Source organism: Manacus candei, unplaced genomic scaffold (genome assembly GCF_025592945.1).
Source record: "Manacus candei isolate 608988 ecotype Guabito, Panama unplaced genomic scaffold, ASM2559294v1 h1tg000546l, whole genome shotgun sequence".
NCBI lineage: Eukaryota > Metazoa > Chordata > Aves > Passeriformes > Pipridae > Manacus > Manacus candei.
The window spans coordinates 280-21368 of NW_026138594.1; the positions used below are offsets into that span (position 1 = coordinate 280).

General features: G+C 67.0%; 2 protein-coding genes across 2 annotated transcripts; one reads left to right on the top strand and one right to left on the bottom strand.

The window, feature by feature from the left end:
* Positions 1-4202: 4202 nt before the first annotated feature.
* On the bottom strand, positions 4203-9702 carry SLC5A5 (solute carrier family 5 member 5). The gene is made up of 14 exons (XM_051776487.1): positions 9285-9702; positions 9120-9185; positions 8805-8856; positions 8604-8671; positions 8367-8521; positions 8020-8160; positions 7643-7772; positions 7297-7385; positions 7099-7211; positions 6706-6776; positions 6358-6444; positions 5494-5696; positions 4969-5072; positions 4203-4236 (listed from the first exon to the last, which is right to left on the bottom strand). The coding sequence occupies exons 1-14, from the start codon at positions 9657-9659 to the stop codon at positions 4226-4228; spliced, it is 1665 nt and encodes a 554-aa protein (XP_051632447.1). The 5' UTR covers positions 9660-9702; the 3' UTR covers positions 4203-4225.
* A 1863-nt stretch (positions 9703-11565) lies between these two features.
* On the top strand, positions 11566-21087 carry JAK3 (Janus kinase 3). The gene is made up of 24 exons (XM_051776489.1): positions 11566-11647; positions 11916-12125; positions 12590-12713; positions 12803-12914; positions 13360-13505; positions 13676-13958; positions 14050-14172; positions 14257-14414; positions 14607-14718; positions 14923-15109; positions 15533-15657; positions 15737-15883; positions 15973-16057; positions 16320-16453; positions 16954-17092; positions 17167-17318; positions 17740-17890; positions 17960-18099; positions 18297-18486; positions 18587-18711; positions 18925-19097; positions 19178-19295; positions 19473-19583; positions 19675-21087. The coding sequence occupies exons 2-24, from the start codon at positions 11924-11926 to the stop codon at positions 19789-19791; spliced, it is 3354 nt and encodes a 1117-aa protein (XP_051632449.1). The 5' UTR covers positions 11566-11647; positions 11916-11923; the 3' UTR covers positions 19792-21087.
* The last annotated feature ends 2 nt before the right edge of the window (positions 21088-21089 follow it).

Genomic DNA, 21089 nt, shown 5'->3' on the forward strand with positions numbered 1-21089 from the left:
CTCTTGTGGGAATCTGAAGTGCTCCACAAGGAGCTCAAGAGCCACTTTGCCCAGGGAAGAGGGTGACAAGCCCGTGGAACAAGCCCTTAAGGGCTTTCAGTGCTCTGGCTGAGAGTTGTCTCCCTCCTCTTCCCAAAGCCTGGAAGGTCAGGGGGAAAAAAACAACCCAAACAAACAGAAGAGGGAAGGGGAAGAGGAGGGAAGGGGAGAGGGAGGGAAGGGGAGAGGGGAGGGGTACACAGGGATGTGTCTGTGGCCACGGTGCAGGATAACGATGGATCCAGGTGGAATCTCCTGGTTGGCCACCAGCACCAGGGAGTTTAAAGGAGACCACAGGGCACTGGGAGGAGCAGGGGATGAGATTCCTTCGGCAGGACACGTCCATTCCCAAGGATTTGGGTGTTAAACACGAGTTTCCAGCCTTGCAGAGAAGGGCCTGAGCAAGGAACGGCTCAGCAGCTCCAGAAGAGCTTCCCAGCTGCTGGGGGGAGGAGACCTGGATCCCAGGCACAGGGAGCCACAGCTCCTGATCCCTGCTCTCAGGAGAGGCCCTGGGAAGGCTGGAGAGCTCCTGGCAGGGCGGGAAGGCGAAGGAATGCAGGGGAAATGACGCAGGTGGCAAGAGAGCGGAGCAGAACCGCCCTGGAGCGTGTCCGAGTGCCCGGCGGGACCCCCAGGGCTCAGCAGAGCCTGGAAACGGGATCAGACCCGGCCCTGCCATCACCCCCAGGCAGGCAGAGCAAGGATGGAAGGAAAGCCGGAGCCTGGGCAGTGGGGTTGGGGTGTGAGCCCCAGCCTGGCACCCTCGGGCCTCTCCCGACAGCTCCGGCCCCTGGATCCGAGTGCCACGAGTCCCTCCCGGGGCACACCAGCATTCCATGCCAGCACCACCCCCAGACACCTCCTTCTCCGGGGAATTTTGACCCCTGGGAATGGTTTGGCTTCTCCAGCCTCATCCCAGAGAGGACAAAGTCGTTTATAACCCGAGTCACACGTCCCTTCCCTGCCGGGATGTGACAGGACATGGGCAGCTCCTCCAGTCCTCCACAGGGATATTCCAGCTGGATGAGGCTGGAGAAGCAGCCAAGGAGGGTTTCCCTGATTTATTTCCCTCCAGCAGCCCACTAATTTCTGTCTCTGGCAGCGGGAAGAGCAGCTGGGCAGGAACAGTTGGGCTTTCCAGGCTCAGCTCCACACCTGAGCAGAGACCTTTGCTGCTGTGGGCTGCACATTCCCAGGGAAAAGGGGCTTCTGGGAAGAAAAAGCACTAAAACACAGGATTTGGGTGAAATTCCGACCTGGACATTGTGGTTGTGCTGACACAGGGAGAGGGGGCGGCTCAGGGGACACTGGAAACCACCCCACTGGTTTCCCTAAAACCCAGCCCGAGGCTCTGGGACAGACACCAGTTTCCCAGTCAGCAATCCCAGCTCCCAGCACATCCCCCCACTCTCCAAATTCCCGTCCTCCCTGCCTGCAGGAGGCTGTTTTGGAAGCACAAGCAGGTCACCTTTGGCCAAGCCCTTAAATCCAGCAATAACAACTCCTTGTTCCAGGAAGCAATTAGGGAGCATTACGGGATCGCACCGGGAGCAGCCCACAGGACTCCGGATTCCAGGACACAAATTAGGGATGAACTCACGCAGGGGACACAGTGGGAAGGGCCCAAGGTCGCAGGGATGTGGTGCCTCCTGCCACAGCTCCCAATTCCTGGAGCAGCACAAGCCCAGGAACGCCCCAAATCCCATTTTTGGCACCAACGGAGAGCACGAGGCAACAGGGATGATTTCAGAGGAAGCAGCTAAACCATCACTAAGAGTTCCTAGAAAAAACCCCACAAACCAGGAGGTGGATTTGGGTAACAAGAGCAGGACATTAAAAACCAAACAAATAACCCAAAAAAACACTGATGCAAACAGGGACCCAGGGAAGGGCAATCCAGAGGGAACCTCAGGAGAGAGACATTCCTGATGCAGGGAACGGCAAAACCAGGAGGGGGGGTGGGAAAAAAGACCTTAATCTGCTGATTCCATTTTCCTCCTCTGAAAATCAAAGGCAAGAAAAGGAAAAGAAGGAACGAAAAGGAGCTAAAAGAGCGTTTTGGGCACAGTCCAAACCCCTGATCTTTCCCTTGGTTCAGTTTTAAACCATTCCCACCAGAAGGCCTGTGCTGCCTCCCTCGGGAGCTCCGAGATCCGCCAGGTTTGGGAATTGCACAGCAGAGCTCACACTTCCCTCCCACTTCAGGCTGCTTTTAGCTCCCGGAGCAGCCACGAAATTCCAGCTTTTCCCCCCCCGGAACGGAGCCCAGGACGAGGTGTGGGGTATCCCTGGGTCTCCCAGGGTTTAGGAGACGCCTCTGTGGGCAGGCACTGACCTTCCTCTGCTCCTTCCTCATCACGTGTTTGTCCTCATCCTTCCAGTAAGCATCTTCCAGCTCCTGCTGCCTCTTGGCATCGGCCGCTGCCTTGGCCTCGGCTTTCCTCGCTCGGGCAGCAGCCGACTTGGTGTTTTCCCCCTGGAACTTCTTGGGCATCACTCAAGGTGCTCTTTGGGGAGGAAAGCAGGGTCAGGTCCTCGTGCCCTGGGCTCGGGGTTTGCTGGGAAAACCCCTCTTATGGGATCGCTGAGGTTGGGAAAGCCCTCCGAGGTCACGGAGCCCCCCCCTGTGCCCGATGCCCCCCTTGTCCCCCAGCCCTGAGTGCCACCTCCAGTCCTTCCCTGGACACCTCCAGGGATGGGGAGGGACTCCAAACCTCCCTGGGCAGCCCCTTCCAAGGCCTGACCACCCTTTCCATGAGGAAATTCCTCCTGGTGTCCAACCTGAACATCTCCTGCTCATTCCCTCTCCTCCTGTCCCTTGTTCCCTGGGAGCAGAGCCCGATCCCCCCCCGGCTCCCCCCTCCTGTCAGGGAGTTGCAGAGGGCGAGAAGGTCCCCCCTGAGCCTCCTTTTCTCCAGGCTGAGCCCCCCCAGCTCCCTCAGGAGTTCTCCAGTCCCTTCTCCTTGTGCTCCAGCCCCGTTCCCTTCTCTGGACACGCTCCAGGACCTCAGTGCCCTTCTTTTCGTGAGGGTCCCAGAACCGACCCCCTGATCTGAGGATCCCCCCCAGCAGAGGGGACTGTCACTGCCCTGCTCCTGTGGCCACACTGCTTTTGACCCAAGCCAGGTGCCCTTGGCCTCCTTCCCCAGCTGGGCTCATGCCCAGACGCTGCCACAGCACCCCCGGGGCCCTTCCCAGCTTTCCAGCCCCTCCGTCCCCCCGCCTGGAGCGTTCCACGGGTTTGGTGTGACACCAGGGCAGGCTGTGGCACTTGGCCAGCAAAGGCTCTGCTTGTGGACGCTGCCCGCGCAGACAGGGCTGTGGAGCCGCTCCGGATCCCAAATCTGGGGGGGGATTTAATGGCAGATGTTTAATTTGTCAAACAAAGCCGGGCACAGAAGGGCTGCTCTGAAGGGCTGGCCGCTCCACCCCCGAGGTTTTTCCCAGCCTGGATCGAATCCCTCCTCCCACCGGCTACATCGTCTGGCCCTTCCCTAAACCCTTTCTCCCGCCCTCTGACCCTTCCCGAGGAGCGGGATGCGGGCCGGGCTCCAGCCCGGGATGGGGACGGGGATGGGGGGACACCCGGGCCTGTGCCCCCCCACCGCCACCCCCCCAGGCCTCCCCGCCCCGTCCCCCCCGCCCTTCCCCTCTGCCCCGCTGTCGCCCCGTTCCCGCCCCGTCGGGTCCCCGCCGCCCCCGCCCACCCCCGGCCCCTCCGCCCGGCCCCGAACCGGCCCCGCTCCTACCCGGGCCCCGCCGCCCCGCCCGTCGCGCGCCTCGCGCGTCATCCCCGCGCGCCGGCGCCCCCCGCGGGAGGGGCGGGAGAAGGGAGGGCGCCGCCGCCGCCGCCATGTTTGTTAAGGGCAACAACCGGGGCGGCCTCGCTTCGCCCGCGCCGCGGCGCCGGGAGGGGCGCAGGAGGAAGCGAACGAAGGGGAGGGAGCGGAGAGACGGGCGGGTGGCAGGTTCTGCCTGCGGCAGCGCTGGTGGAGCGGCGGGAAGGCCGAGGGCCAACCTCTTCCTCTGCCCGGCACAAAGATGGCGTCGCCCCGAGGGGCGGCCCTGAGGCGGGTGTGGGCGGGGCTTGACAGGGCGTGGTCACGGTGGTGGGCGGGGCTTAACAGGGTGTGGTCCGCTTTGTCACCTGAGTGGGTGTGGCTTGGCAGGTCTGACCCCTTTGTTACCTGGTGGCTCCATCAGGGCAGAGCCCATTGTTACCCGGGCGTAACCCATTGTTACCTGGGTGTAACCCATTGTTAATAGGGTGTGGCCTGTTGTCCCCTGAGTGGGCGGGGCTTAACAAGGCATGGCCATTGTCACCTGGGTGGATGGGACTGACCAGGGCAGCTGTTTCCTCCCTCCTCCCCCAGCACCTGTCCCCATGTCCCCCCAGTTTGACCCCTCCCCAATTCCAGTTGCACCCCCCAAGGGGCTCAGCCGTGTCCCCCCATCCCTGCAGCCCCCCAAGGACAGGCTCCTCCCAGGATCAGCTCCTCCTTTATTGGGGACCCCGGGACAGGGCTGTGTCCCCCGTCCTGCTGTCCCCCCGCAGCCAGGTCACCACGTCCCCCCGTCCCCCTACACGTGGGTCTCCCGCACCAGCAGCTCCGTGGCGGCTCCGGGCTCGGGGGGGTCCCAGGAGGGGCTCCCCTCCCCCTCCAACCTCTCTGGCAGCGCCCGGGAAGCTCCAGCCTTGTCCGGGGGCTCGTCCCCGGGGCTCCTGCCCCCCTTGTCCAGGGGCTCATCCCCGGGGCTCCTGCCCCCCGGGGGGAACCCCGAGGGCGCGTTCCTCACGATGTCCCACCACAGCACCCCCGGGGGCCGCTGCCTCTGCCGGGTGGGCCCTGCCAGGAATGGGGGGTCAGGGAGGGGGTGCAGGGACGGGACCCCCCCCACGCCGGGTCATGGCCCCCCCCCGCTCACCTGGCAGGGAGCTGAGCAGGACCCCCACCCCCACCGTGCTGAGGGTCCCCAGCGCCCCGTAGTACAGGTAGGACATGGAGTAGAAGTCACCCAGGAGGGCCGGTCTGTGGGGGGACATGGGGACAGTGCTGTGATGTCACAATGGGCAGGGAAAGGGGCGTGACATCAAAAGGAACAAGGGAAGCAGTGTGACGTCATAAGGGACAAAGGAAGCAGTGTGACGTCATAAGGGACGGGGAAAGTGCTGTGACGTCACAGGGGAAGCAATGTGACGTCATAAGGAAAGTGGTGTGACATCATAAGGAACAGGGACAGCAGTGGGACACCAAAAGGGACAAAGTAGGCACAGTGATGTCATAAGGAATGAGGGAAATCCCAAGGGAAGCCGTGTGACGTCAGAAGAACAGGGACAGCGGTGTGACATCACGTGGGACAGGGAAAGCACTGTGATATCACAACAAGCCACTCGCCTCCCCAACCACCCCCCGGCCACCCCCCGGCCACCCCCTGGCCACTCCCTCTCACCGTGTGGGCTCGGGGGGGTCCCCGGGGGGGCCGAGGGGTGCGGGCAGGGCGGTGCCGTTGGCGTCGGTGCCGTTGGGGGGGGGGCAGAGGGTGTCGAAGCTGGGCAGGACCCCCATGGTGGCCGCGCTGGGGGGGTACAGGGTGGCCCCCACGGCCACCCAGAGGGACAGGGCAAAGCCAGCGACCAGGCCCCCCAGGACACCCTGTGGCACAGGAGGGGGGGTCTGCACAGCCCAGGGGGGGCTGGGATGGACCCAGAGACACCCCTCCCAAAATCCCCCTCCAGACTCACAGCCAGGCTGCAGAGTGGCAGGACCCCAGAACCCCCCGCCCCAAAGTCCACCCACCTCCCAAAATCCCCAGGCTCACAGCAGGAACGTACCCAGGACCCAGAGTGCCCCCCCAAAAAAATTCCCACTCCCCAAAGTCCTCCCCCAGGCACAGTTCTGCTGCAGAGCTGCAGGATGCAGAAACCCCCCCCCTCCCCAAAATCCCCCCGCCCAAAATTCCCCCTTCCGAAATCCCTGGACTCAGAGCAGGAACATGGCCAGGACCACAGAGTGCCCCCCACCACCACTGAAAATCCCCCCTCCCCAAAATCCTCCCCCCTACTCCTGGTCATGCTGGAGAGCATGTCCCCAAAATCCCCCTCCCCAAAATCCCCCCAAGCCTCCCCCCTCCCTTCACAGCCATGCTGCAGAAGGGCAGGGACACACCCAGGACCCCAGAGACACCCCCCCTTCCCCAAAATCCCCCTCCAAACCCTCCCCACTCACGGCCGTGCTGCAGAAGGGCAGGAACATGCCCAGGACCCCAGAGACACACCCCCCTACCCAAAATCCCCCTCCAAACCCCCCCACTCACGGCCGTGCTGCAGAAGGGCAGGAACATGCCCAGGACAAAAGCCCCCAGCAAGGGGCCGCTGATCACCCCCATCACCGTGAAGGAGCCCTGGGGGGGGGCACAGCTCCGGTGGGGGGGCTCAGGAGCGCTCAGGGGGGGCTCGGGGGGGAGCAGGGGGGTGTTTGGCTCTGCCCCAGCCCCCCCACCTCGAGGGCTCTCCGGGTGCCAGCGGCGCGTGGCCGAGTCCTGCCCGGCCGGGCAGAGCCAGCACGGGGGGGCTGGGGGGGCTCTGGGGGGGTTTTGGGGTGGGTTAAGGGTGACCTCGGCCCCCCCACTCGGGGCCGGGGTCGGAAGGAGGGGGGGTCTCACCTGCAGGACACCCCCCCCCAGCAGAGAGGACAGAGCTGCCACCGTGATGCACGAGGTGCCGTAGGTGAGAGCTGTGGGGAGACGGGAGAGGGTCGGGGTGGGGTGGGATGGGAGGGGTGGGGTATGAGGGGATGGGATGGGATGGGAAGGGAAAGGATGGGATAAGAAATGATGAGGTGGGATGGATGGGAGGGGCTGGAATGGGATGGGATGGGATGGGATGGGATGGGATGGGATGGGATGGGATGGGATGGGATGGCGTGTCCCGGGGTGGGGGGGGGTAGCGTGGCAGGGCCTGGCACAGCACGGCACATGCCAGGCTGGGGTGGCAGGGCCTGGCACAGCACGGCACATGCCAGGCTGGGGTGGCAGGCCCCGGCCGGGGGCACTCACAGAGCCCCTTGGAGATGAGCGTGAGCTTCCTGGGGGACAGCGAGGGCAGCCGCAGCTTCACGAAATCCTCCACGGTGACGGCGGCCATGGCGTTGATGGAGGTGGAGGCCGTGCTGGGGGCGGGGGGCACCGCTCAGCCCCGGCCCCCGCGGGGGGAGCAGGGGGGGCACCCCCTCCCCTGGGGACCCCCGTGCTCACCTGAGGGTCCCACTGTAGGCGCAGGCCAGGAACAGCCCCGGCACCCCCGGGGTGGTCTCGAAGATGTCCAGGACCAGGTAGGGCATGTACTGCAGGGGGAGGGGGCTGCAGGACCCCGGGGCAGGACCCCAGGGGACCTGAACACCCTCTCCTACCCCGCTGCCCTCAGGGGGTGCTGGGGGGGCAGGATCCTGGGGGATCCCAAAACCCCCTCTGACCCCCTCACCCTCCCACCCTCCTGCCTTGGGGGGTCCTCGAGGGGCTGGCATGAGGGGGACCCCAATGTCCCCTCAACACCCTTGTCCTCCCACCCCGCTGCCCCCGGGGGTCCTGGAGGGGCCGGTACCTGGTCGGGGGCAGCGATGGCGCCGGCCAGGAGGGGGTCACAGTCCTTGTAGAGGGCAAACATGACGAGGCCACAGGCGACCGCGCTGGAGACGATGCAGAACAGCCCCACTTGATTCACCAGCAGCGCCCTGTGAGCACGGGGAGGGGGGTGAGGAGGGGGCCCGGCTGGGTGTGGGGGCCGGGCAGGGCTGCAGGGGCTGTGCAGGGGTGCCAGGCTCATACAGGGTCCGTTCAGGGGTGTATAGGGGCTCATATAGGGCCCGTGTAGGGTCTGTGCAGGGGCACAGGGTCCATGCAGGGGTACAGGCACCGGTCTGCCTTAGGGGACAAACTCACAGAGCGGGACCCAGACAATCCCAGCCCCCCTGGACTCACATCTTGGCCTCCCTCTCGGTCCTGCAGGCCACGTAGCGCTGCACTTGGGCCTGGTTGACGCCGTACATGGAGAGCCAGACCAGGGTCCCGCCCAGCAGGAAGGTCCACACCGTGTACCGGCTCCGCGGGTCCAGGTTGAAGCTGGGCACGGTGGCACAGTGCCAGGGTGAGGGGGGGGCTGGGCTGGCACCAACACCCCCCCGGCGCCCTGGGGCGAGGGGTGAGTGGGGTTGGTATCGACCCCTAAGCACCTCAGGGCAGGGGGAGCGGGGTCTGCACACCACAGGGTGGGGGGACTCACTGACCCCTGAGGAGGGGTCTGCACACCACAGGGTGGGGGGACTCACTCTCCAAAGTTTATCCTGGAGCTGTTGGCAGCGATGCCCAGCACCTTGGCGGGACCCCCCACCAGCAGAGACCCCCGGATGATGACGGCGATGAAGCCCGAGAGCATGACAAAGACCTGGAAGACGTCGGTCCAGATGACAGCCTTCATCCCACCCTGCGCCAGACGGAGCCGATGGTGACCACCAGGGACCCCCAGGGCCACCGGGACACCCCCCCCCGGGGGCTCCCCCACTCACGATGGTGGTGTAGAAGGTGCAGATGACCCCGGTGGAGAGCAGGGAGGCCCAGATGTCCAGCCCGGTCACTGGAGGGGAAGGGACGGTGCTGAGCAGAGCCCCGGGTGAAATGTCACCCGTGGTGGGACAGGGTCGGGGTGTCCCCAGCGCAGGGACAGGGACAGGGACACTCCGGGGAGCAGCCCCCCCACACACACACACCTTGGTTGAGGATCAGGGCGGGGGCATAGATGACGATCCCCGTGTAGAGCATCTGCGGGAAGAGGGGGGGGTCAGCACCGCGTCCCACCGGCCCCGCGGGGACGGGGACGGAGCGTGACGGCGCTGGGAAAACACCGCGGTTTTCACTCAAAACAGGGCTCCCTCCGGGAGCCGCGCGCTCGGAGCCAGGGAAAACACGAGCACGGGACCCAAGGACGCTCCCCGGGGGCTCAGGGCAGCGCCGGCACGGCCGGGTCCGAGCCCCTCCCCGCAGCCCCACCGTCCCCAGCCCAGCCCCGCGCCGCCGGCACGCACCGTGGCCACCACGTACTGCAGGGTCCCGCACAGCCGGACGCTCCTGCTGAACCGCCGCTCCAGGTACTGTGCAAGGACGAGGACACGGAGCACGTCGGGGCCGTCCCGGCAGCGGGAACCTTCCCAGGGCGGGATCCCCCTGTGCCCCCCCAGCCCCCTGCCCACCTCGTAGGTGCTGGTGAGCCCCAGGCGGTAGAAGACGGGCAGGAAGAGCTGGGCGGTGAGCAGGGTGTTGATGAGCTGCGCCATGCACATCCAGAGGAATTTGGCGCCGTACCGGAACGCCTCCGCCGGCACTCCCAGCACCTGGATGGCCGACATGAAGCTGGCGGAGAGCGAGAGCCCCACGGGCAGCGCCGACATGTGCCGGCCCCCCGTGAAAAAGTCCTCCGAGGTTTTCTGGCCACCCCTGGCGAGGCCGTGGAAGAGCCCGATGCCCGTGGAGACGAGCAGCATCAGCCCGAAGACTCCGTAGTCCCAGAGGCTGAAGGTGAGACGCTCCGGAGCCCGGATCTCCGGGCTCCCCGTCGGGGCCGGCATGGCCGCGCCAAGGGGGGAGCCCCAAACCGGGTAACCACGGGAGGACGGGGACACGGCACCCACGGCCAGGCCGGGACACGGAGACACCTCTGGAGGGTGAGAAAATTCCTCGGAATTATTGCCCAACACCTCGTGCGGGAAGCAGGGAGCGCGGATTGGGGAGCAGGGCCCTGCCCCGCCCTGTTCCCTTCACACCCGTCCCGGGCCAGGTCTGTGCCAGGGGCTGCGAAGGGCAGAGCTGCACGAGGGACAACCCGAATTTGGCGTGGGAATTACCTCAATACCTCCTGTCTGGAGCCAAGAGAGGCAGCTCCTGGTCCAGCTGCTCTGGGGAAACGTCGGCACCCAAAGGACACGTCCGGGAGGGAGGGAAGGAGGGGAGGGAGAGACCCCTCCCCAACCAGCCCAAACAAGGAGGGGCAGAGCCTCCGGCAGAGCCGAATTTATCTCCAGCCAAGGGAGGGGGAAAAACAAACCCGAAGGAAACCTTTACCCAGAGAAAAGCAGGTCGTTTGCAGGCAGCTGCCTGCAGAGCGGGACGGACCGGCTGCCGAGGCTGAGGAGCGGAGCGGGGGCTGCCCGGGGGTCCCGGGGGGGCTCGGCGGGTCCCAGAGGCTGCTGCGACGTCCTCGGAGGGCGCAGAGGGAAGGCTGTGCCTGGAGCTGCTCCAGCCCGTGGGGTGGGGGCCGGCGGGAGGCAGGTTCAGGCCGTCGGGGAGGGACCCTCAGTGGGGAGGACGGAGCCGTCGGGGGCCGTGGCCATAACCCCTTCCCTGCTGTGCCCCTGGCTCTGCTCACGGCCCCGGCGGTGCCACCACATCCAGACCCCGGAGGGAGCCGGGCACTGACCCCCGGGAGCGCGGGCACAGCTCTGGCTCTGGGATTTGACGTGGCACCAGGCGTGGGGCTGGCCCGGCTTCCTCATTCCCTGGCACAAACACCGCTTTGTCGTTCCTGGCCCTCGGACAGGTTTGGGGATTTCCACCTCTCTGCCTTAAGCCCCGGAGTCGAGATCAGATTTGGGACTGATTTGGCACATCAGAGCCCTGATGTGGGGACGGAGCTGATGCAGGGGCACAGACTCCTCTGGAGGGTCACCATCGAGGCACGGTCCCCTCCAAGGTGTCACCACTGGGGCACCGTCCCCTCTGAGGCATCACTGAAAGGCCACCATCCCCTCCAAAGCATCACCACAAGGGCACTGTCACCTCTGAGGCACCACCAGGAGCTCACTGTCCCCTCCAAAGCATCATCATGGGGGCATTGTCACCTCCAAGGTGTCACCACGGGGTCACTGTCACTTCCAAGGTGTTACCAGAGGGGGGCCATCCCCTCTGTGGGGCAGAGGAGGGTCCCTGGGCCCTGCCTCCAGCCCTGGTGACACTGCTGTCCCCATCACCTGTCCCCGGGGGCTAGGGTGGGGCAGGATCCCTTCCACACCTCCCCGAGCTGGTTGGAGCAGCTCCAGGGGAAAAAGGCCAAGATTTGGCCACATCCTGCAGCAGGTACGTGTGACACGCACGGCACCGGGCCCGGCACACGCCCAGCACCACCGTGGCACCCGGGGTATGACCGGGGAGAGGGGACAGGGCTGCCACTGGGGCACTGAGGGTCCCAGCAAGGGGGTGCAGGATGGGGGCAGGCAGCACCCAGGCCCTCACCCTGGGAAGGGATGTCCTGGGAAGGGATTCCCTGGCAGAGCATCACCTACCCCTGTGGTACCCACGGAACCAGGACAGGGGGCTATTGGGGTGCCCGGGGTGTGCCCAGGCTCCCTGCCCCTCACTCCACCCCATCCCTGCACCCTGGGGTGTCTCCCCTGGTCCCCCCTCCCCTGCCAGGAAGCCACGCGCCGGGGAGGCCTCGGGCAGGAAGGAAGTCACCCGGGGGACTTTTTGTCTCTCTCCTTCACTCGCAGCCACCTACGCACCTCCAGAGCCCCGGGCTGGCGGCACACCCTGCCCGGGACCCCTCCCCGGCACGGCAGAGGTACCACACGGGCACGGGGAGCTCCGGGGGATGGAGCCGAGCCCTCCCTGAGCGAGGGGGCAGAGCAGGAGCGGCCATGGGACAGGGCGGGAGGGGGGTTATCCCACCTCGGGACTCAGTTTCCCCTTCGTCCCTCCCAGGAGGGGCCGATCCCAGCCCCGGGGGTGCCGCGGGTTCGATCGCGGGGTTTAACCCCGGGGAGGGTGAGGAGGGAAGGGCAGGGAAGGGGAGCCGTGGGGTCACTCTGAGCCCCCCTTTTCCCCCGCAGCGCCCGCCATGGCCCCGCTGGGCGAGGACACGCCGCTGATCGGGGGCCGCTCCTGCAGCCTCTCCTCGGCCGAGCCCGGCAAGACCGGCACCCTGCGGGTGCTGCTGTACCCCCGGGCACCCGCCCCACGCGGCCCCCCCGGCGCCCTCACCTTCAGCTGCGGCGAGTTCACGGCCGAGGAGCTCTGTGTGCGCGCGGCCAAGGCCTGCGGTGAGCCCGGGGTGCCGACCTGGGGCTGGGTAGCAGCTCGAGGTGCCAACCCTGGGGCTGGGCAGCATCTCAGGGTGCCATCCATGGGGCTGGGCAGCAGCTCGGGGTGCCATCCATGGGGCTGGGCAGCAGCTCGGGGTGCCATCCATGGGGCTGGGCAGCATCTCAGGGTGCCATCCATGGGGCTGGGCAGCAGCTCGGGGTGCCAACCCTGGGGCTGGGCAGCAGCTCGGGGTGCCAACCCTGGGGCTGGGCAGCCAGCCATGGGCATGGGATCCTGGCTGTGGGCTCAGGTTACTGGCCGTGGGCTCTGGTTTGGGGCTGTGGGCTCAGGGTACTGGCCATGGGCTCTGGTTCGGGGCTGTGGGCTCAGGGTACTGGCCGTGGGATGGTGGTCCCAGCCCTGGGATGGTGGCCCCGTGCCCGTCCTGGCTGGGGGTCCCAGCCCCACCCTCCACCCCCAGGCGTGCTGCCCGTGTGCCACCCGCTCTTCGCCCTGGCCACGGAGGATCTGAGCTGCTGGTTCCCCCCCAACCACCTCTTCACCGTGGACGAGTCCAGCAGCCAGGTCGTGGTGTACAGGATCAGGTACAGCCCCAGCACGGCCCCCGGGACCCTCTGGTGAGTTCTGTGCTCCGGGGGATGCAGCACTGAGACCCCCCCGCCGGCCCCATCAGGTTCTTCTTCCCCAACTGGTGTGGACTGGGGCAGTCCCACCGCTTCCAGCTGCTGAATGACCGGGCCAGCCCCGTCCTGGACTACCCTGTCATCGATTACCTGTTCGCCCAGGTGAGCCCTGCCAGGTGGCACCTCTGTCCCCGACTCCTGGCACCGCAGGTGGGGTCCCGTGTGGCTCCTCAGGTGTGTGGTACGTGTTGACCTCAGTGCAGTGACGCCTTTCATCACCCTGGGCTGTGCCATCCTCCTCCTCCTCCTCCAGCACTCACAGGTCCCTGTAGGATGTGGATCCTCTTACCTGGCTCACCTGGAGCTGCTCGTGGGGCACCCCAGGTTGCTGACATGGGGGTCACTGTGTCCCCTGGGTGGTCCCTGCCCCGGGGACAGAGCCGGGGAAGCAGCAGGAAACCAGAGCCCAGGGTGGGATGTGACTCACGTGGGCACTGGGACAGGGGGACAGTGTGTGGTGCCACAGACTGGGGGTCCTGTGGTGCCTCAGGTGCCCTGGCACGGCAGGAGGTGGGAGAACCCCCCCAAACCCTCGTGTTCCCCCCAGTCCCGCAGTGACTTCGTCGAGGGCCGCGTGGCCGTGGGGCTGAGCCTGCCCACGCAGGAGGAGTGCCTGGGGCTGGCCCTGCTGGACATGCTGCGCATCGCCAAGGAGGAGAGGCAGAGCCCCGACCACATCTGCAGCCACGTCAGGTGAGCTGGGGGCACAGTGGGGTGCTCACGGGACAGCCTGGTATCCATGGGGACAGTCCAACACCCGTGGGGAACACCTGGCATCCCTGGGGAACACCTGGCATCCTTGGGGAACACCTGGCATCCCCGGGGACACCCCGTCACCCGCCTGTGCCTCCCGTCCCCGGCAGCTACAAGTCCTGCATCCCGGAGCCGCTGCGGAGCCAGATCCAGCAGCACAACTTCCTCACCCGCAAGCGCATCCGGCGCCGCTTCAGCAAATCCCTGCGGAAGCTCGGGGGTTGCCAGACCGACGGGCCCCACCTGAAGCTCAAGTACCTGCTGGACCTGGAGCGGCTGCAGCGCCGCCGGGCCGAGGAGAGTTTCCGTGTCCGCTCCCCCGGGTCCCCCGCGGGCATCACCATCCACGTGGCCGGGGAGAGCGGCGTGTCCTGGAGCTGCGGCGGCTCCGAGGTGCCGGGGTGGGGCGGGGGGGCTGCGGCGGGGGTCTCGCGGTGGGACGGGGTGGGGGGACGCGGCTGTCACGCCGTTTGTCACCCCGCAGAACCGGCAGCACTTCTGCGACTTCCCCGATATCGCCGACATCAGCATCAAGCAGGCGGGCGGGGAGGGGGGTCCCGCGGAGACCCGGCTCGTCACCCTCACCAAGGCGGACAATCGCGTGCTGGTGAGCCGCGGGGGTGGGCTGGGGAGCCCCCCGGGGGGCTGGGAGGGATGTGGAGCTGATCCCCTCCTCCCCACCCTGCCCCAGGAGGTGGAGTTCCCCACGCTGCGGGAGGCTCGTTCCTTCGTGGCTCTCATCGACGGCTACTACCGGCTGACGGCGGACGCCCAGCACTACTTCTGCAAGGAGGTGGCCCCTCCCCGGCTCCTGGAGGACATGGAGAACCAGTGCCACGGGCCCATCAGGTGGGTGCCGGGACCCCCCCTCGCCAACCCCAACCCGCAGGTGACAGGGGAAGGGGTCACCCGGGGGGGGCGGTGGGGACCGGTCCCCACCCCCCTCACTGAGGAGGGGGGGACACGGCAGGGAGGAGAGGGCAGTGGGGGTCCCCGGGAGGGTCCCCGAGCGGGGTCCACCCCCAGCCCTGCCTTTCACAGCGCCGAGTTCGCCGTGACCAAGCTGAAGGCGGCCGGGAGCCCCCCGGGGCTGTACCTGCTGCGCCGCAGCCCCCAGGACTTCGACAGTTACCTGCTGACCGTCTGCGTCCAGGTGAGACCCCCCCCTGCACCGGGGGCTCCGGGGGTCCGGGACAGTGGGGGTCCCATCACCGGGAGAGAGGGAAACACCGACCTGGTGCCACCCGCGGTGGGACGGGCACAGCCAGGGGCTGCTGCAGGCACCAGCAGGGCAGGAGGGGTTTGGGGGGCTCTGGGGCGGTCCCCACGCTGCTGATCCCGACTGATCCCCCCCCAGACCCGCTCCGGGCAGGACTACAGGCGGTGCCAGATCCGCAGGGACGAGGAGGGACACTTCTGGCTGTCGGGGGTGTCGCGGAGGTTCTGCAGCCTGCGGGAGCTGCTGGGCACCTACGGGCGCCGGGGGCTGCAGGCAGAGGGGGCCTGGATGCACCTGGGGGCCTGCTGCCCACCCCGCCCCAAAGGTGACACAGGGGACATCGCAGAGAGGGTGCTGTGAGGTCACAGATTGGGCTGTGACGTCACAGAGCGGGCTGGGAGGTCACGGGGTGACCTGTGACATCATAGAGGGGACGGTGTGACAGCACCACAGCTGCTGTGGGACACCGGAAAGTGAGATGTGTGAGGTCACAGAGCGGGCTGTGACATCATAGAGGGGGGCTGTGTGACATCACAGGGTAGGCTGTGCCACAGAGCTGCTGTGTGACATCACAGAGCAGGCTGTGTGATGTCACAGAGCAGGTTATGAGGTCACAGGACGGACCATGACATCACAGCGGGGCCTGTGTGACATCACAGCTGCTGTGTGACGTCACAGAGCAGCTGTGTGAGGTCACCAGGGGGGTGCCCCCTGCCCTGCCCCCCCTCACGGCCTGTGACCCCCCTAGAGAAGTCCAACCTGCTGATCGTTCGGAGCGGGGCCCCCCCGCCCCCCGGCTCCCCCCCGGCCCCCCGGCGCCGCAGCCTCCACCAGATGATGTTCCACAAGATCGACCCCCAGAGCCTGACACGGGTACGGGGGGGCCCAGGGCGGTGGGTCGGGGGGGGCCCAGGGACAGGAACCCCCCGGGACCATCCCCCTGTCCCGGCAGGGCGAGAGCCTCGGCCAGGGCTCCTTCACCCAGATCTACAAGGGCGTCAAGCGGGACCAGGAGGAGCAGGAGGAGGAGGGGGACGGGCCCCGCCAGACCACCGTGGTGCTCAAGGTCATGGACAGCAGCCACCGCAACTGCTCCGAGGTGAGGGGGGGCACAGCCCCCCCGAGGGGGCACCGGGGGACGGGGGGTGTCCCCAGGAGCCCCTCCTGAGCCGCCTGTCCCGCTCCCAGTCCTTCCTGGAGGCAGCCAGCACCATGAGCCAGCTCTCCCACAAGCACCTGGTCCTGCTGCACGGAGTCAGCCTCGGGAAGGACAGTGAGTGCCAGGGGGGCACAGGGAATGCCAGGGGGAGCACAGGGGGTGCCAGGGGGGAGCACAGGGAGTGCCCAGGGGAGCACAGGGAGTGCCTGAGGGGAGCACAGGGAGTACCCTGGGGGAGCACAGGGAATGTCAGGGGGGAGCACAGGGAGTGCCCAGGGGAGCACAGGGAGTGCCATGGGGAACACAGGGGTGCCCAGGGGGGCACAGGGAGTGCCCGGCCCTACCATGACCCGGGTGACCCCCCTGCCCCCCCCAGGTGTGATGGTGCAGGAGTTCGTCCGGCACGGCCCCCTGGACCTCTACCTGCGCAAGAAGCAGGGCGAGGGCTCGGTGACCACCAGCTGGAAGCTGACGGTGGCCAAGCAGTTGGCCTATGCCCTCAACTACCTGGTGAGCGGCTCCGAGTGCCCGTGTCCCACGGTCCGTGTGTCCTGCCGCTCTCCTCCGTCCTCATCCCACGGTTTCCAGGCATCCACGTCCTCTGGGTCCGGCCCACCCGCCTCCTGCAGCAGCTGTGCATCCCTGGCACACATCCCACACACATCCACAGCTCCCAGGCATCCCTGTCCCATGGCCCCCACAAGTCCATGGCCCACAGCTCCCATGTATCCATATCCCACAGTTCCCACGTATCCATATCCTATAGCCCCCCCACATCCCTGTCCCATGGATCCCATCTATCCACACCCCACAGCTCCCACACATCCCTGTCCCATGGATCCCATCTCTCCACACCCCACAGCTCCCACACATCCCTGTCCCATGGATCCCATCTCTCCACACCCCACAGCTCCCATGCATCAACATCCCATGGCTCCCACAATCCCCGTTGGTTCCCTCCCATGGGTGGGGCCACACTGAGGGTCCTGGTCCCTCTTCCCCCCCTCCAGGAGGACAAGAAGATCACCCACGGGAACGTCTCTGCCAAGAAGGTGCTGCTGGCGCGGGAGGGGGACGCGGCCACAGGGACCCCCCCGTTCATCAAGCTCAACGACCCCGGGGTCAGCGTCACCGTCCTGGCCCCAGACAGTGAGTGCTGGGGGTCCTGGGGGGTCTGGGATTGCTGTACCCCCCCCAGGTGCTGAGCAGGGCCGTCCCCCCAGTGCTGGTGCAGAGGATCCCCTGGGTGGCCCCCGAGTGCGTCCGGGATCCCAAGAGCCTGGCACTGCCCGCTGACAAGTGGAGCTTCGGGGCGACCCTCTGGGAGATCTTCAGTGGTGGGAACATGCCCCTGAGCCTGCTGGAGCCCCAGAAGGTGAGGCTGCCCCAGCCCCCTGCATCCTGACCCTCCTGATCCTTCCCAGTGCATCCCAACCCTCCTGTCCCGTCCCACTGCAACTCGACCCTTCTTCTCCACCCCTCCTGCCCCATCCTGCTGCATCCCATCCCTCCTGCCCCCTCCTGCTGTATGCTGACCCTCCTGCCCTGTCCCACTGCATCCCAATCCTCCTCTCCCACCCCTCCTGCCCCATCCAGACCCTCCTGCCCCATCCCTCCTGTCCCGCCCCTTCGCATCCCAAACCTCCTCTCCCCTTCCATTGCATCCCAACCCTCCTGCCCCGTCCTGCTGCACTCGGGCCCCGCTCACTCCCCCAGCTTTGGGGCTGTTCAGGGGCTGTTCGGGGCTGCCTTAGACACCCCACAGCCCCCCCGGGCCCCCCTTCCCTCCCCTGCAGAAGCTGGATTTCTACCAGAGCCAGCTGCAGCTCCCGGCTCCCAAGTGGCCGGAGCTGGCCACGCTCATGGCCCAGTGCATGGAGTACGAGCCCCAGCGCCGGCCCTGCTTCCGCGCCCTCATCCGCGACCTCAACAGCCTCATCACCTCCGGTGGGCCCCGGGGCTGGGGAGGGGGGCACGGGGCACCCCCACAGCGCCCTCACCACCCACCTCCCCCAGACTACGAGCTGCTGTCGGACCTGTCCCCCGCGGACGTGGCGCTCCGGGACAGCCTGTGGGGACACGAGCCCCTGGCCGTGAGCCGGGACCCCGAGCACTTCCAGGAGCGGCACCTCAAGTACATCTCACTGCTGGGGAAGGTCTGGGCCCTGAACCCCAAACCTCAGTGCACCCCCTCCTCCCTCACCTGATTCGGGGCGTGGAACATCCTTGTTTTGCTGAGAAACGCTTGGATTGTGCCCCGAGAGGGGGATCCTGGGAGGGATAACAGGCACTGGGAATATGGGGAGGGGCTCTGGGGCACATCCCTCGTCCCAGCCCGGCCCTCCCCACGCAGGGTAATTTTGGGAGCGTGGAGCTGTGCCGCTACGACCCCCTGGGGGACAGCACGGGCGAGCTGGTGGCCGTGAAGAAGCTGCAGCAGGACTCGGCCAAGGAGCTGCGGGATTTCGAGCGGGAGATCCAGATCCTGCACTCGCTGCAGCACGACTTCATCGTCCGCTACCGCGGCGTCTGCTACAGCCGGGGTGAGCGCGGGGCGGGCAGGGGGCGGGCAGGGGGCGGGCAGGGATCCCGCAGCCCGGCTCTGCCCAAAGCCCGGCCGGAGGGTGACGGATGTGGCTCCAGGATGGCGGGGGCTGCGGCTGGTGATGGAATTCCTGCCCAACGGCTGCCTGCGGGATTACCTGCAGAAGAACCAGCCCCGCCTGGACCACAGGGCGCTGCTCCTCTACGCCTGGCAGATCTGCAAGGTGGGGTCGCGGCGGGGGCGGCGGCAGCGGGGATCCTGCTCTCCCAGGGTGGGGGGGGTGGATCAGTGCCGTGGATCGCCCGGGGGGTCGTGGTCCAGCCGGGACGAGCCCCCAGGGATGCTCACTCAAGGGGCCGTGGTCCGGCTGGGGTGTGGTTCAGCCCCCCGGGGATGCTCCGGGGTCCCGGTTCCCGTGACCATTCCATCCCGGCAGGGCATGGAATACCTGGGGGCGCAGCGCTGCGTGCACCGGGACCTGGCCAGCAGGAACATCCTGGTGGAGAGCGAGAGCCACGTCAAGATCGGGGATTTCGGGCTGGCCAAGCTGCTCCCGCAGGACAAGGACTATTACGTGGTGCGGGAGCCCGGCCAGAGCCCCGTCTTCTGGTGAGAGGGGGAGCACGGGGGGGGCCACGGGGGGCCGCAATCCCGGCTGGGTCCGGTGCTCAGCGTCTCCCCTCGGGCAGGTACGCTCCCGAATCCCTGGCAGAAAACGTCTTCTCCTGCGCGTCCGACGCCTGGAGCTTCGGGGTCCTGCTCTACGAGCTCTTCACCTACGGCAACAAGAGCAGGAGCCCCTCGGAGGTGAGACCCCCCCGGGCTGGGGTCCCGCTGCGCCCCCCTCCCCGGGGCTGGGGTCCCGCTGTGCCCCCCTCCCCGGGGCTGGGGTCCTGCTGCTCCCCCCTCCCCGGGGCTGGGGTCCGTTACCTGTGGTCCGAGGCCCCCCCCGGCTGATCCCGGTGCCGCCGGCCGCCCCCGCAGGAGTTCCTCCGGATGATGGGCACCGGGAAGCCGGCGCAGATCATCTGCCACTTGCTGGAGCTCCTCAAGGACAACCGGCGCCTCCCGGTGCCGTCCGGCTGCCCCACGGAGGTGCGAGCCCTGCCCGGGCTGTTGGGGGTCCCGAGGGGGGTCCTGGGGGTCCCCCCGCTCCCCTGATGGCCTCCCTGTCCCCTGTCCCCAGGTCTACTCGCTGATGATGAGCTGCTGGGCCTTCTCCCCCGGTGCCAGGCCCGCTTTTGGGGAGCTGTCCCCCAGGATCGAGGCGCTGCGGGATGGTCGGAGCAAAGCCCGTGGGTAGAACCCCCTCCCCCAAAACTCCCCCCTGGCTGGGACCCCCGGACAGCCACCTCCCTCCTCAGCACCGTGTGGCCACAACGATGCTTCAGGGAGCTCTGAGGGGCACAGCGTGGGGGGGACAAGACCCCCATGCCCCTCTCCCATGGCACACAGACCCCCCCTCAAACTGCCCCTTGGCTTCCCCCCCCTCCCCTTCTCCCTGTTCCTGCCTCCACCATGGCGAATTCAGCCTTATTTTAGTAAAGTTTGGTAAATTTTCCAGCTGGGGTGAGGTGAGGGCGTGCCTGGGGAGGGGGGACACGTGGGGAAGGGGGGTGTGGGCGTCTGGTTGCTGTGGAGCTGCTGGGAGAGAGCGGGTGCCCGTGGCACATCCCGGTGAGGGGGCCCCAGCTTGGCACTGTGGGGTCAATGCCCACCCCAGTGGGCTCAGGGGATTCCTTTGCTCCCACCCTGAGCCCATGATCCCCCCCAAAACCAGCCCCCTCGTCCCTGCACCCCCTCAGAAAGGCTCCAGACCCCAAATCCTCATTAGCAACACGCACTCGTTTCTTCTCCCTCTGCCGCCTTTGGCCACGGGAGGGCAGATTTGGGGTGAAACCAGACAGGAACAGGCCCGGAGCAGCGCGGAACTGAGTCCCAGAGCTGGGATTCAGCATTCCAGACACCACTCTGCCCTCCTGGCAGGACCATCCCTGGGGTCCCCCTTCCCAGTACGGAGCGGCAGCCACAGGGGTTGGGAGGGAACCACAGCCCAGGGGCTCCTGGGGTGGTTCCTACCAGCTCTGGATCCTCCTCAGTGGCCCTAAAAGATGCTCAGACCCCCTAGAAGATGCTCCCCCAGCCAGGGGTGGAACAGCACCTGCCCCAGGCTGCAGGAGGTGTCCCTGAGATCCCACCACAGCACATCCCTGTGCTCCCGCTGCTGGCTGAGCTTCCCAGCATTCCAGGGCCTTGGGAACACCCCCACGAGGCTCCATCTGAATTCCTGCCCCAGGTCCTGGGGACCAACTCCTGCCTCTCAGAGTTCACCAGGGGTGATTCAGTGGCCAAGAGGAGGAAAAGTCAGGGGACCACTGGGGCCCCCCCGGCACTTGCCAGGGCCCAGAGCAGCACCAGGAAGGACCAGCAGCTCAGAGGAACTGGGAATGTCGTGCACAGAATGTGGGCACAGCCCCAGACCCCCCCAGAGAGACCCCCTGGACCACCAGAGCTCCCCCAGTGCCTCGGTGCAGAGCCAGCTCAGTGCCACCCTCCCACTGAGCCTCTCCCGGAGCAGTGATCCCAGTGGCACCAGTATCC

Coding starts and splice junctions, on each gene's coding strand:
- SLC5A5 (XM_051776487.1), bottom strand. CDS start 9,659: ATGCCGGCCCCGACGGGGAGCCCGGAGATCCGGGCTCCGGAGCGTCTC. Junction 6,777..7,098: donor GCTCATCTCCAAGGGGCTCT/GTGAGTGCCCCC, acceptor GTCTCCCCACAG/CTCTCACCTACGGCACCTCG. Junction 5,697..6,357: donor TGCCCTTCTGCAGCACGGCC/GTGAGTGGGGGG, acceptor CCTGTGCCACAG/GGTGTCCTGGGGGGCCTGGT.
- JAK3 (XM_051776489.1), top strand. CDS start 11,924: ATGGCCCCGCTGGGCGAGGACACGCCGCTGATCGGGGGCCGCTCCTGC. Junction 14,719..14,922: donor TGCTGACCGTCTGCGTCCAG/GTGAGACCCCCC, acceptor ATCCCCCCCCAG/ACCCGCTCCGGGCAGGACTA. Junction 15,110..15,532: donor CTGCCCACCCCGCCCCAAAG/GTGACACAGGGG, acceptor TGACCCCCCTAG/AGAAGTCCAACCTGCTGATC.